General features: G+C 40.6%; 1 protein-coding gene across 1 annotated transcript in view; it reads left to right on the plus strand.

Annotated features, from left to right (window-relative positions):
• Positions 1 to 16460, plus strand: part of SLIT3 (slit guidance ligand 3) — a 761836-nt gene that overhangs the window by 675536 nt on the left and 69840 nt on the right. The window contains exon 26 of the mRNA XM_075856411.1: positions 909 to 1033. Coding sequence (XP_075712526.1) covers positions 909 to 1033 — 125 coding nt within the window. The remainder of the gene's footprint in view (positions 1 to 908; positions 1034 to 16460) is intronic.

Consider the following 16460-nt stretch of genomic DNA (forward strand, 5'->3'; position numbering starts at 1 on the left):
ACACATTGGTAAAGTTTGTGTGGGACTTAATCGCTGCACAGCGTGATCTCGCGAAATCACGCTACTGCTGTCATCCATAGCGTAATCTTGCGTCTGCGTCATACACTCCTCTTTACCACACTCACTTGGTCAAAAGTTAAAAAACGCCCAGTTGGGCATTAAGAAAGTAATTAGCATAAATCTAAAATTGCTCACAACTTCTTCAAAAATGATCGTTTTTCAAAATAAACAGTGTTGTTATCTACATTACAGCGTCAATCACATTATGTGGGAGATAGGGCACTTATAATGTGGTGACAGAGCCTCTTTAATAAGATCACCTCTTTTTCTAGCCTTTTATTGTAAAAGGGGCCCTGCATCCCATTTAATAATCTAGTCATCCGCCTTTGAACCCTCTCCAGCTCTTCAATAACGTTTTCACAATGCGGAGCCCAAAACTAAAAGCCATATTCCGTGTGCTTTACTTTTTATATGTACATCTACACTGTTTTATGGAAACTACCAAGGCTGCTATATCTTCTGATTATCTGTTGTACCTGGTTTGGTGCTGAGAATCACTTCATATGTCCTCATGTGTCTGTTCTTTAAGTATGTGGAGACTATTGCGTGTCTTAAACACCAGCTGTAATAATTGCCAGGTTGGTTGACCGATGACAACTTCCTAGATAGTACAGAAATGCTTCCAAATTGTTCTTTACCCCTTTTTAACATAAATATAAATAACTAAACAAATAAAATGACGATTAATACTGTTTGAAACATGATATTGAATTATAGGGAACACTAGTAACATAGTCCAGGCTTTATGTGCTGTTTGAGCTCTGAATATATATATGAATATTCGGGGTAATTCTACATGGAAATCTCACCTGGTTTTGTTTTTTTCTCTATGACTCCTTACATTTCAGGTCCAGTAGACATCAACATAGTGGCAAAATGCAACTCTTGTTTTTCTAACCCCTGCAAAAACAATGGGACATGCACCAGTGACCCTTTGGAATTCTATCGCTGTACTTGCCCCCATGGATTTAAGGTAGTTCATTTTTATGTTCACTATGTGTTACTTGGATGTGTAAATGAAAATTGATCTGTTTCATGCTGGGATGGAGCATTGTCTTCTGATTAAAATGACTAACCTACCAATCATCCAGAGAATTAACCTTTTGAAATTCGAAGCAAAAATAATATAAATCACAGTGGTGCCCTTTGTAATATGATGTAAGGAAATTCTCCATTTAGCTTTCAATTTATATCAAATAATCATGCGGTAGGTATAACTATTGACATAAGCCGGCCCTTTGATAAAAGGCACAAATTGTAATATGGTTATTGTGTTTAATTTTAATAGATCGCATGACCACTTTTATTATTGGTCAGTAGTTGTGTTATGTGTGTCAGTTTTAGCTGTAAGCTTTTTTCCTATACTGTATTTATGTATACTGTACTAAAAGGAATTTACCACCAAGGTCATGCAAATAAATCTTCAGATGCAGAAACAGGGAAAAAGTAAAGCAATCTATGAAGTGTGAACATTCCACATTTCCTTTAGGAAACATGTTATGCAAAATAGACACCTGTGAAATTTCATTCACATGCTCGGATACTGTACACTACCTTGTCTAGACACTTCTCGTAACTTACTTTAATTATGGTTCCCAAAATCCAGTCAGTACTGTTTATTTTCTTCAAAAACAGACTTACAAGATAAGACCACGTGTACATGTTTTACTTGCAATAAGCCTAATAAAGCAGAGAGGGCCTACTTTGTAAAACATTCAGTAAGCCTGTTCAATGTTTACTAATGTTAATTATTTACATAAGGGATCATGCACACAACTGTATTATAGCTCCGTGCAACTTCTGAGTGGGAGCTGTAATTCCGCACCCATAGAGGTGTTTTGCTCCTACTGTACCTTTATGTGCCTTCATACGGAGACTTCTTCAGTATAAATCAGACTGGAAGAAATTGGTGGCCCAATCGGATTAGGTATTTTGGAGGTGTTCACCCGTGAAAGCATTGCTTTTAGGTGACAATACCTTCATAATGGTCCTAGATGGCGGCGCACACACAGTACCTACAAATGACTTACTGTAAGAAATTCTGTGCGTTTTATATGGAGCCATTGTTAGACAGTCTTTTAAACAGACTAAAAATCCTATGTATGATTGGCATAATTATGACTTGGCCAAAACTAAAAATTCCCTTAAATATGTAATAGGAAAATTATATTTTAAATGGTAAATCATAACAATGAAATCAGTTTCAGGTTGTCTTAAAGTGGTTTTCCGGTACATACATCTTTAGGATAGGCCATCATTGCTTAATCAGTGGGGTTCGAACCCCAGACAGACCATAGTAGTGTGGCTGTGCCTGGTACTGCAGCTCAGTCCCATTCACTTGAGCCTCTGTGCCTGTATAAACCATAAAGGGGATGCAATGCTTCCCGATGTGCCTTGGCCCCTTCATTCTGCTGATCCTTGGGGATTGGACCCCTACCAATCAAACAATAAGTGACTTTCCTAAGGATAGGCCATCAATGTTTAAGTCCTGGAAAACCCCTTTATGGGTCATGTAGATAAGGGTGTACAGGTCAGTTTCGTACTCTTGAGGCTAAATTCACAATGCATTTACAGTGCCTCCTCGGCATATGTCCCTGGAAATCTCCTGGTGCATACATGAAACCTAAGCATAAGCCCCCAATCACCAGACAGAGGCCCAAAGTCCGTGTTGGTATACCTTTTTTCAGCTGTATGGAATAGCGCAGACATCCCGCAAAAAAATAAAAAAATACTGTGTGGTATACTTCTTTTTTTTAAACAGTGCCATCCAATGGAGTTATCTGTCGGAGGTTTACGTCAGGAAGTACTCCCAATGTACACCTACAACATACACTGGAAACGCAGTGTGAACAATGTTCCCTCTAAGTCTTAGCAACTCCTGAGCAGGGCAGTTAGGGAGCAGGGCAAGTCTCCATCAATGGTGGGCGATCTGATGACCAAAAGTAATACCCCCAGTAAACGCTAATATAACATACTAAATAAGAGAATAATAAAACTTATTTTAAATTAGTTTTAATTACTTTTTTAAATACTATAATATTACAAGTCCATCAGTAAAATAGACAGTTATAAACACCAATTATAGGCATCAATGAAAGAATCCTACATTACGCCACACAGACCCCCTGTACATAGCGCCACACATACCTCCTGTAGATAGCATCTTCCCCCTGTAGATAGCGGCACACACAGCCGCCTCCTGTAGATAGCATCACACATCCCCCTGTAGATGGCGCCACACATCCCCCTCTGTAGATAGCGCCACACAGACCCCCTGTAAATACTGCCACACAGACTCCCCTGTAGCTACTGCCCCACAGACCCGATGAATACCTATACGAGTATAGACCATTGGCATGCGCCAAACAATAATGCGTCCACACAAATCATAAATCATAAAGCCCCACAGACCCCCCTGTAGATACTGCCCCACAGACCCCCCTGTAGATACTGCCCCACAGACCCCCCTGTAGATACTGCCCCACAGACCCCCCCTGTAGATACTGGCACACAGACCCTCCTGTAGATACTGCCACACAGACCCCCTGGTAGATAGTGCCACACAGACCCCCCCCCCCCGATAGATAGTGCCACAGACAGACCCCCCGGCAGATAGTTCCACACACAGCCCCCTTGTATATATAGTGCCACACAGCAACCCTCCCTGTATATAGTGCCACACAGCAATTCCCCCCCTGTATATAGTGCTACACAGCCCCAGTCTCCCCTTGTATATAGTGCTACACAGCCCCCCTCTCCCCTTGTATATAGTGCTACACATCCCCCCTCTCCCCTTGTATATAGTGCTACACAGCCCCCCTCTCCCCTTGTGTATATAGTGCTACGCAGCCCCCATCCCTTGTATATAGTGCTACACAGCCCCCTCTTCCCCTTGTATATATGGTGTTACACAGCCCCCCTCCTCCCCTTGTGTATATAGTGTTACACAGCAATCCCCCCCCCTGTATATAGCGCTACACAGCCCCCTCCCCACAGCTACTTAAAACAAAAAAAGATTGTACTTACCTTGCCCCGTTCCCGCAGACAAACGGAGCGCTACACTGCCTATCCGGCAGGACGCATGCGCAATCCCCCCCCCTGTATATAGCGCTACACAGCCCCACTCCTCCCCTTGTATATAGTGCTACACAGCCCCCCTCCCCCACTTAAAAAAAAAAAAAAAGATTGTACTTACCTTGCCCCGTTCCCGCAACAGATGGAGCGCTACACTGCCTCCTCGGCGGGATGCATGCGCAGACCGGCGTGATGTGACATCATCACGCCGGCCTGCGCGACTCCCAACGCCTTATAGGCTACAGGCTTAACGTGGCCTGCAGCCTATAGTATTCATTTGTATATGCGTCCTCAGGACGTACATACAAGTGAATGTGGCTGTCGCTAGCACCGGAGCTCCCTACGACTGTGGAAGTTGAGCAGCCGCGCACCTTATAGGGAACACTGAATGTGAATAGAGCCTAACTTGCAGAAATACAGGCACTCGGCAGCAAGGAGTCCATACATAAACTTTTTTCTAAGAAAAATAATATTTACACATTTTCTTGTATGCATAGTTAAACAGGGAGTTACAAAAGACTTGTCCATCAAGCTTAGCCACGGGAAAAAATGGAAAGTTTTTTTGGGGCAGAGAAATAAAGCATTTGACATATGGTCAGAATCCCATCTCTTTAGTTACAATTTGCCTTTAGTGACTGTCAGGCTGGATATATATATATATATATATATATATATATATATCCAGCCTTTTATATATATATATATATATATATATATATATATATATATATATATATATAAAACCCTTTACATTCTTCTCTATATAACTCAAGTTCCTGAGAACCACATTGCTGGCTCATAAATAAAACTAATGTTAGCGTTAAATGTTATAATATTTTCTTCATTTACTGTTTTTTTACATCCCAAAACTGGTCTATAAAGCGTCAGTCACACATTGCATATTTAGTCAGTATTTTGGATCCCTTTCTAAGCCAAAACCAGGACTGGATCCTAAACACAGGGGAGATGTAATGAAAAGCTTGAGGGTATGTACACACGGCCGTAAACGCCCCAAAAAACGGCTAAAAATGCGCGGGCTGAATGCCTACAAACATCTGGCCATTGATTTCAACGGGAAAAAACTGCGTTCCCACGGGGCATTTATACGCGTCTGTTTTTAAAAAAGGCTGCGTAAAAAAAAAACTTTTAAAAAGACGTGCATGTTACTACTTGAGACGTTTTTGGAAGCGTTTTTTTCATTGACAGTAGAAAAACGGCCGCAAAAAAACGCTAGTTGCTTAAACGGCTGAAAATCAGGCGCTTTATTCGCTTGAAAACAGCTCTGTATTTTCAGCCGTTTTTTGTTAAGCGTGTGAACATACCTTTAGGGTATGTGCACACAACCTATTTTCAGACGTAATTCAGGCGTTTTACGCCTCGAATTACGCCTGAAAAGTCGTCTCCATTACGTCTGCAAATATCTGCCCATTGCTTGCAATGGGTTTTACGATTTTCTGTTCAGACGAGGTGTAATTTTACAGGTCGCTGTCAAAAGGCGGCGCGTAAAAATACGCCCACGTCAAAGAAGTGCAGGACACTTCTTGGGACGTTTTTGGAGCCGTTTTTCATGAACTCCATTGAAGAAAAGCTCCAATTACGTCCGTAAAAGACACCGCGAAAAACGCGAGTACTTGCAAAAACATCTGAAATTAAGGAGCTGTTTTCGCCTGAAAACAGCTCCGTAATTTCAGATGTATTTTGCGTTTGCGTGTGAACATACCCTTCTACTTCTTCTCTTCTATGCATTCACTTCCGATTTTGGCTTCAAAATACTGATGCAAAATACTGACTGAATCTGCAATGTGTGAATGAGGTTTTAGGAAGAATTTCATTTTTCCCCCGGAATAAACAATATGAAGAGATTAGTTTTTTATGTCTATAAACCTATGGAACGTTTTGTGAGGCAGTTCATCATTCCAGGCATGATATTAATGAAAGCTCTATTCTGTTTGCCAGTTTCGCGTACATAGACTATAAAGAACAGTTCACAATAGTGACCATCTTATTTACTATTTATTATAAACGCTATTGGCTCATGATTCACAACCACAAGGATTTGAGGGAAACTGCAGATTTAAATGTGAACCATATGAGGTGTACCATGCTGCACAGAACCAGGTTAATGAAATAAGAATGTCTTGCTCCCTACTCACCCAGCAGCCCCACACAAGTCTGCCCATATGGAAGCGATTCCAAACCCTTTATAAATTGTCCGAAATCTGCTCTCTGAGCATTTGTTTTTACTTGTTTGATGTCAGTTTTGGGAAATTCTGCGTAGAGTACTACATCAATGCAGTAAAATAGAAAATACCTAACCTATAGCGTTATGAGATCTCTGGACTTTATTACATCCTGTTGCAGAAATGAAGAATTTAATGTAAAGCACTTTGTATATGCCATTGAGCCTTTTATTAACCAGGAATGCTTCTCAGGACGATTTCCTATTTTTGTGTTCACTTGGCGGTTAGGTTATACTATAAGGCATGTTAATATAATGTATACCCACCAGATATGGTTACATCTAACTAGTCAAAGTCTGCCATTAATACATAACCACACATAGGTAACACATAGGAATATATAGCCCAGTCACACACAATTAGCCAGTAAACATATAGATAAATCTGCCTCATGGGAAAGGCAATGGATTTGGAGTTTTTAATAAATGAGTTTATTGCACCTTCTTCCAACTGCGGTTTATTCATGCATAAGTGCTAATAATGGAATATAACATCATTTTAGAACAGCGAAATACATATATTCATAGGCATAGGCCCCCTATACGATGAATGGATCAATGTTGCTTAGTTTTATTGTTTTCACCAAATACATGCAGAGATTTATTTTTCTATAAACCTAATAACATAAAACATTTATATACAACGGCCCACATTTATTACTGGAATTGGCCTTTTTTTGTTGTGTTTTACTCCAAAATATTGTCCAATCTGCCTTTGCCATATTAACCATTTCGCCACGCATGTCATATTGTAAAAGAGGAGTGATAAGTGGACTTGGCATACTATTTGGCAAGGATTAAGACACATTTATGAAATACAATTCATATAAAATTCCTATAAAAATAAAAGTCACAAAACTCCACACCAACTCTGACGTAGAATGAAATGACGCAATTTTATCCAATGTGAAAGGTAACGGCAGTGATGTACGTTGTGACAGATTTATCAAAGAAGGCAGACACTGTTATAAATTTGTCGCAATAAACGTTAATAAAGTGTCCGAGCTTTGCCCTAGAAATTGGCTAAATTGAAGCCACTTTTGATAAATGTGGGCCAATGATTGTATTTCTCCCAGTTGGGACGCTATCATGTTTGCACTGTATTACTGGGATCTTACCTTAAATTACACCTTTAAATATATGAAATAGTAATTCCTCTCTACAGCAATATTTTGTATTGTATAAGAAATCCATATGCATAATGAAGTGCAACAGTGCCACCTATGGGTGATTGGAGTAACACTTATGGCTTTACTAATTCTAGAATAGAAAAGAAAATCTCTGCAAGTTATTTTCAGCTACTACTTATATTTTTGTTGGTTTACTGGCATTTCTTTCCTAAGGCCTTGGCTGTCAGCTAGCACTTGTTTTATCAGAGGTCAGGCAATGTAATTACCTATGGATCCATCACCCAGCCATAATAATTGTGCCACTTATGATCTAGCAATAAGATTAAACAAAAGTGATCATAAATCTTGTTAATAAATGACTAGTCCAAGCTGCTGGATCTGTATATATATTATAATGATTTAAGGGTCTGTCTGCCTTTATTCGTTTATTGTAAGCCATATCCGTGGAACAATAAATCTCTATCAGGTGGTGATCACGTAACATCATTGGAAAGAATTGAGGATGGTAATAAAGTAGTATTGACAACATTCATAAAATAGCATCCCATGTTCATCACATAGAATGTGGCGCGTAGATAGATATTCAGTGTTTATTTCTTTTAGGTAGACTTTTTACTTGGTGTATGTTAAGCTTGAATAAAACCTAATCAAACGGAATATATACAAAGTACATAGCATTGAGCAGTATATAATAGGATTATGCTGGATCTGTACTATTTGTAATTTAATTATACGGAATCCTGTTTGCAGGGAACATACATACACTAAAGGAAAAAATAAGTGACAATATGTTTCGCAAAATGTGTACCAAGAATTGATAATTGAATTTTATACCCAGCCAGATCACATCTGGAGTGAGTCTCCGTCTTTGAAACCTCATCCTATTCATCTCCTACAGTGAATGATTTACAGACCTCCGTACAAGGCTGAGCTTTGAGATCCGCATTGTTCCAATAAATTGTCATGATTTGGTTGTAGACCTCCACTTCTAATCACTTGGAAATTCTCATGCAGCTTACCTTATAGAAAACTGGGTATGGCCTCCTGTGGGGGTTTCTATTCAGAGAAATGTTGTAAAATGTTCTCTACCACAGCTTGCTGGCCAGCAGATTCTACAGAGAGCCAACAAGTTAAAACAGAAGCTGCCCCAAACTGTTAAGAATTTCTTTGGCACACAGCCACACCCAAAAGTATGTGCCAGCACTGGAATCTGAGTAACAGTCCCAAACATTTGCCAGTGGGTATCTGATTTACACTCCTGATTTCGTTATGTTACTTTGCATTAAGCTCCTTGTATTCAATTTGAATGGCAATTTAGATAAACAACATGTGAAAAACAATATCCCAGACAATGAAATCCACTCATGGGTTGAAAAATAAGAACATGTATCATATAAGTATTCTAGTTCTGCACATTGTTTGCATAGCATCCTTATATTGTTCCTTATATAGCTTCTTTTTTTTTACAGCTTGTATATTTTTATGCATAGGCAAATCTGTTACTAGCGTTTCAATTATATAATACATATACAAAATCTTCAGTGGCTGTGACCATATGTTAATGGGGTTGTCCAGGAAGTAATTTGTTTCATTTACCTCTCCTTTTTTTCTCCCTCAGTCACCAGCCACTACATCATTAGGATCCAAAATGTAGCAAATGCTAGTACAAGGATACATATGTGCCCAAAGATTTCAAAGTTTAGACGTGGCCATTAAATATTATTAAATTAGACAAATGTAATCTCTACCCTCCACACAACCCCACCCACTGGGATAGGAGCAAAAAAAAAAAAAAAGGAGAAAACAAACCCACATCTAACAAAGCTCTGAGAGATTTCACCCATTCCAAATATTCTGCCACTGGATATATCTATTTTTTCCTTGGTAAAAAAAATAGCTCTTTATTCCTTAGTTCCCCGACCTTCACCTTTCATACACACAATGTTGGGATCTCTGTCGAGATTCATAGCGTGGAGATAAGCCTCCGTGCCGCAAACAATAGCCTATACACTAATGGCCTATATAGATTTAATGGATATAATGGCCTGTATGGATACACTAATGACCTCTGGGATTTCTGTTAATACTCCCAGCAAGCACAGCCCTATATTTATATGAATTGTACAATCGATTAAAGCAGATATTGCCTTAACTATTTCTTCTCAATACTTATATAATTTGGGACAGCGCCAGAACATGTGGATCCAGTTAGCTTCACCTAAACAATTTGGGCATTTATTTGAATCTCGTCTTACAATAAAATGTAGGAATTTTGGAGAGTAATAAATTCTATAAATAATTATATACTGAATGATTCTATTTGGTTCACTAACCAAATTGTTATATATATTAGTTCAAATTTTTGCCCAGCTTTCTTCCGTTACTTAATTTGCATCCTGGTCCACGGTTTCCTCAATCATGAATTAATACCATTAATCGATTTACTTTGTAAAGTATTGTAGCACCTAGAAATAAACGCTCGCTTATTTGGGGACATGATGAATTGACTCAGTGAATCAGATGTATCTACTAATATCCTTTGATTATTTCTTGAGGACAGATATAGACATTGCAACTGAGAGTAATAAAACACTTGAGAGTGTGGAGGTTCATTTTCAATAAAATCTTTTCTTAAGAGGAATAAACTTCCATCCTCATATATATGGAACCAGGAAGACCCCCTCGATTTCCAATAATCTCTAGCTGGCGAAGAGTAGAAGTTGGTTAGGTAAATATTATTCCATAAGGGTGAAAACTCCAATGAATTAAACTCCAAAGCTGTCTTATATTTATCCATACCTTATCCATCAATTTGCAGGTCGGATAACGTGTAAATGGCTGCTCTCAAAAATGACCGTAATCTAGAATATGGAGTATAGGATCAATCTAACCACCTCTTCATAGATCATGTTCCCAAAATGTGCCTCTTCCTAATAATGTAGATGTCGTAAATGGGAGCGAAAAAAATATAATTTGAAATTGGGAACTCCATATACCCCCTGTGCTTTACTTAACTGTATGGTTTTCAAGCTATGGTTTTCCCTTCCAAATTAGGGTGTTAATAAAGCTGTCTATGATTGTAAAAATGTTGCCATTCAGCCATAGTGGGGAGTTTGAGAGCACGTGTAGAATCTGTGGCAAAATAACCATTTTAACCAGCACCAACCTATCCGCCATTCCCAACGCCATTTTGTTCCAAATGTTGACTTTTCCCCTTAAGGCCTTATTCACACGACAGGGCCCGACCGAGTCCAAGTGTCGGCCGATAAAATCGGCCGTTTTTCCCGGCCGGTTTGCATCCGTTCCGGGCTGGGCATATCTGGACAGTGACATCAGGGGCAACTCCTGAAGGGAAATCCCCATGTGGCCGGTGATTCCACTTCAGGAAAAGCCCCTGTCGTCTGTGTCCATTTATGGACACTGAACGTTACTGGTTTCGCCTGGTGTGGAATCCCTGGTCACAGAGTGTTCGGGGATTCCGCTTCAGGAGTTTCCCCTGATGTCACTGTCCATACATGGACAGAGACATCAAGCGCTCTGTCCAGGAGCGGAATCTCCGAACACACATGGATTCCGCTCCTTCAGGGAGCTAAAGTGGGGCTAGCACATAGCAGAGCAGGGAGATACCTCCCTTCTCTGCTATAGTGGCTTCGCTACAGCAGTAGCAGCTGCTAGCGGCGCCATCAGCCATGGGAGGTGTCACCGGGCCAGGGTGCTTTTAAAACAAGCAGGGGAAGGGAGCCAGCGCAGCGTCCCCTTCTACCTGCTGTACACCCGGGCCCTGCCACACAGTACCCCTGTATACAGCACCCCCACATTGTAGAAACTTACCTCCAGCGTACAGCCATTCGTTGGAATGACATAAACTCCTCCTGCTCACATGCACTCTGCGCTGTGTGGAGAGAGCGAGCGACGGTAGACACGGCCATCACTCGGGACACATTCTGGTGATGGCCGTGTATTACCCGTCCCCATAGACTTCTATGGGAGCCGGGCGAACGGCCGAAAATAGGGCATGTCCCATTTTTTGACGGCCGGTTTTCCCAGCCCGTCAAAAAAACGGTCGTGTGAATAGCTCCATTAGCGTTCTATTGTTTCTACTGCAGCCAGGTGACAGCCGTTTTATGAACGGCCGTCACCCGGCCGGGAAACCCTGTCGTGTGAATAAGGGCTAACTTTGCCACCAAAGGCAAAATATTGAGAGAAACATTGTCATGTATATTTTGGGAGATAGATATAAAGACCCAAATATTAAAGCTACCCCCTGTTTTTACCTTAAAGAGGTTTTTCCATCTTGGATATGTATGGCATATCCACAGGAAAGGCCATAAAAGTCTGATAGATGCGGTCCCAACTCTGGTACCCGCACCTATCTCTAGAACAGGGCCCCTAAACCCTGTTCTAGCTTACTTTGCCGGCCACTTCTTGGTTAGGGGATCGGGAGTTGTGTTAACGGCCAAGTGCTCCCTGAGCTCTGCTGTTTCCGTAACCCCCATAGAAGTGGCGCTAGCTATGCTGTTTCTGGAACTTGGTAGCTACTTAAACAGCGTAGATCGCCGTGCTACGCTGTTTCCGTAACTCTTGACCACCTAACCAGGATGTGAGCGGGCGTCCAGTAAGCTAGGACCGGGGTTTAGGGGGCCCCATTCTAGAGATAGGTGTGGGTCCCAGGGGTGGGACCCGCATTTATCTGACTTTTTTGGTATATCCTGTGGATATGCCATAATTGTCCAAGATGGGAAAACCCCTTTAACCCCACCGATATTCTCACTGATATCAGTATCAAGAGGCATAATTATAGACTTATCTGTAATAATTTAAAGGCCCGAGAGCGATCCATATTTACTCAGCACCTATAGAATTTTTGGCATAGTTAACACAGTATACTTAATATATACCAACAAATCATCAGCATACAATATTTTTTCTGTAGTGTGAGTATATTCAAAACCCTGGATCTCTACATTTGCTTTCAGCAAGACGCCAGAGATTCGATAAAAACTGAAAATAGTAAAGGGGATAAAGGACATCCCTGATGTGTCCCTCTTTTCAACTGCAAAAATGGAGAAAGATTCTCATTTGTTTTTACCTTTGCCATATAATATTTTAACCCATTTAATGAAACTCGGGGGGAATCCGAATCTATACATGGCCTTCCACAGAAGGTCTCTCCCACATCTCCCCTTAATTGCATATTAAAAAAAGGTTGCATCAAATGATATTCTATGGACTTCTCCAGCATAAAGCCCAATTGGTCATCATGGATAATGAATTATTAACCTTTACCAAGCGAGTGGCGAGTACTCCGGCCACTAACTTGATATCTGCATTAATTAAAGATACAAGTCTATATGATTCAGTTTTAAGTGTCCTTCCCCGGCTTCAATACCACAGTTATCAACGCCTCCCTCAAAGAAAGAGGTGGTTGATTAGTATTAAAGGAAGTTTGTAGCATCCTATGAAAATAAGGTAAAATTTGGAAAGATAACCCATCTAATCCCGGTGTTTATTTATAGAAGAAGTTGATAATGCCCCTTTAACTAAATTTCATCCCCAAATATTTGTGCCTCTACTGCAGAGAACCAAGAGGGGTTTACCTTGAACATCCTTACATTAGAGCTCATAGTGGTTAGAACCTCTAATTCCAGTGGAGTATGATCTGAGACACCACACACACCTCATATTTTACTATTTAAACCAAAGGTACCATCACATATTTCCCTACGGCTAAGCCTATCCATGACAGAGACTTAAATGATGTTGAAAAGCACGAATATATCCATGCATTAGGGTTTTGGTTGCGCCACAAGTCTACCCATCCCAGCTTGTACTAACCTAGTGAAGGAATTCGTAGTTGCACTAAGGGCCTTTCTACTATTATTACATCTATCCATTTCTCTATCTAGAAAATTATTTAAATCACCCATCAATAACACTTGGTAGCCATTATATTGTGTTGTCCATGAATGGATGCCCAATAATATTATTGACAAAAAGGGTGGCGGAATATAAAGTGCAATAGTTACAAATTTTTCCCCCTCAAAAACCCTGTAAAGACAAACATACAATTCTTATGTATCGGTCCTTACCGCCTCAACCCATGCATCAATGGATTTATGAATCAAAATGGGAATGAGTGGCAGCCCTGAGTGGATAGAGCAGTCGTATCAAAACAGCTAATTGCTGCTGATGGGCCGGGCTTCTGCAGCAGCTTGGCATACAGGGCGCCTATCAGCAACGATCAGCAGTTTTGATATGGCTGCTCAGCGGCGCCCCACTTCCCTTCGTCGTAGTTGTGCCCGGGGTACATGCCCCCCCCTTAGCTACGCCCCTGCATACAGATAAGCAGCTGTGCCAGGTACTGCAGTCCTTCCCTTTGAAGTGAGGACTCACTGGTGATCAGCATATTTGTGCGTGTCTGGCAGCGGAAACTCCGAGCAGCAGTCATTGTCTGGGGAAGCTGCAAGCTTCATCACATTTCTCCTGCAGTTGCCGGTACAGGAGAAGTGTAGTGTTACATGGTACCATGCAAATAATTGGGTGACCATGTAATACAGGGTCTCGCTGAGTCCTGCTAAGGGAAAGCTGCTGTTTACAGCGGCTTTGTGTCCTGGTTAATAGAGGATGTCCCAAACCCCCTCTCTATGCAGTCCATATTCTCTAATAGGGCATTTGAATAGGACAACCCCTTTAACTTCCACGTGATATAGGGTAGTCCTTCATGTTTTCATGATCAAATATAGTGTTTTAACTGTGCTTTTCTTGGAAGACTTCACAGGATTTCTCAGTGGTAATTCATTTTGGAATCAGTAAAGTGCATCTCCCAAAAGACATTAGACATTTTACCTAAAATTTGTATTGGTTTCCACAGATGAATGGATGAGGGATCTCTTTCCTTGAGTTTTATAACCACAATACCTAAGAGGAAAGAAGATATTTTCTTTTTCTGTAATTTTTCTACAATCATAAACTTTATATATGAGTCGTCATCAACTTGTGATCACAGCAAGTTATCCTAGAGTGTGCTTAATGATATCTGACGTTCCTCTGCAAAATTATGTCTTCCACAGCCAAGATGTGTATTACAGGATAAAACTATAATGGACAATGTATTATACTCAGGGTGGCCATAAATCATTTTGATACAAATAAAAATGAGGCTTAAGAGTGCCAAGTAGGTCTAAATTACTACCAAGCAGAAACTCATGATTTATTAACAAGGACAAGAAAGTCACTAAAAAGGGCAGCTGGCGTTCCAGGTTCTTATTTGATTTCATGCCAGATCCAGTCAGGCTGGCAGAAATGGTAATAGCAGATAATGTCGGAAAGTGTCTAGCAGAAATAGGTCTACTGTACTACAAGAACCAAATGCTTTTTTCAGGCATTGAACAAATGAAATATTGGGTTTAGCATAACACATTACATCCAGTGCACAGACGTCTCAGCTAGAAGCAGTTTGTCGAAAGATACCTATTATTTCCCTTTAGAGTTTTACAATATTATTAAAATATATTTAAATGTTAGTTTTTTTGCAAATAAAGGGCTTTATCTTGGATAGCACCAACATATTCTGCATTGCTTTACAAACAGGGAGAATAGTAAACATACAAAAAGTTCACTTGATTAAAGGGGTTTTCACACTATCAAAACTCCCCGCTATGCCACTGCCACTAAGGGAAACAAGGGACTTACATAGTCACAGCACATGACGTAATCTATTTCCACTCACTCGATTTTGCTCTTTTACTGAATTCTGGACCATTAGGTACCCAACACTCATACACAGATGAACCAGCACACACACACTCACTGCTCCCAAGCATTTATAGGGCTAACCCACTTTAAGAAAGGCCTATGGGTTCTTTATAGCATACAAGGACCAAAGATATTAACGTTTTAAGCTTAAGAAAAAAAAAAAACTATTTCAGCTCAGTTCAGCTTGGGAAAAAAGACGACTTCTAGGTGATCTTATAGACATGTATAAATATATGTGTGGTCAATACAAAGAACTAGCAAATGATCTGTTCTTTCCAAGGACTTTACAAAGGACCAGGGGACGTTTATTGCGTGTGGAAGAAAAGCGTTTCAGACATTAATATAGGAAAAAGCTCTTTACCGTTAGAGTAGTCAAACTACTCACTTACTTGCTCACACTGTGAATGACACGGACGTGTCAGCGATTGTGTGAGAAAGTGATCCAAATGAAGGGAAGTAGCGCTCGTACCCCCTTCAAAACAGCTGATTGGCGGGGGTCCCGTGAGTCGGACCCCGACCCATCAGCTCCAGCAGACAGTGGTATTAAACTTAACCTCCTCTTCGGCCACAGCGCAGGTCCTGACTCTATCCAGTGTCGGGATGTTGTGCGCAGCGCATAGCGTTGGGATGTTGTGCGCAGCGCATAGCGTTGTGACATCGTGCGCTGCGACGTTAGGACCGCTGCTGCGCTCCAGAAGGAGGAATAATGTAAGTACTGTCAGTTACTATAGTAACGGGGGCCCGTGTAGTTTATTACATAGGCCCCAGTTACTATAGTAACTTTTCATTGATGCGGTGTGGGGCCCGGTCGCTATTGCGACCGCTGCAACCCCTATAGTTACGCCACTGACCTCTGTCTTCACTAAGTGACCTACCTTTAAAGCGGATCTGTCACCTTTTTATATTACCCTGTCTGAAGGCAGCACAAAGTAGTGATAGACACGCTGTTTTTATCGGTCTGTCACTTATTTGTTACCATGCAGTAGTTTAGGCGTATTTTCATCAAAACAAAATTTTACTTTTAATTGATAATACATATAAGAGACCAAAAAATATATAATCACAATAAAAACACATATGCATAGGTATATCCATATTAGGGGTGGAAACCGAGAGCTTAGATGGCATAAGTATTTCGAACTGGTTAATAAATGATAATGCAGCAAATTAAGCATTCCACAAGAGATTCTCCCTGACGTGAG

The sequence above is a fragment of the Rhinoderma darwinii genome, chromosome 3 (assembly GCF_050947455.1).
Source record: "Rhinoderma darwinii isolate aRhiDar2 chromosome 3, aRhiDar2.hap1, whole genome shotgun sequence".
NCBI classification, from domain to species: domain Eukaryota; kingdom Metazoa; phylum Chordata; class Amphibia; order Anura; family Rhinodermatidae; genus Rhinoderma; species Rhinoderma darwinii.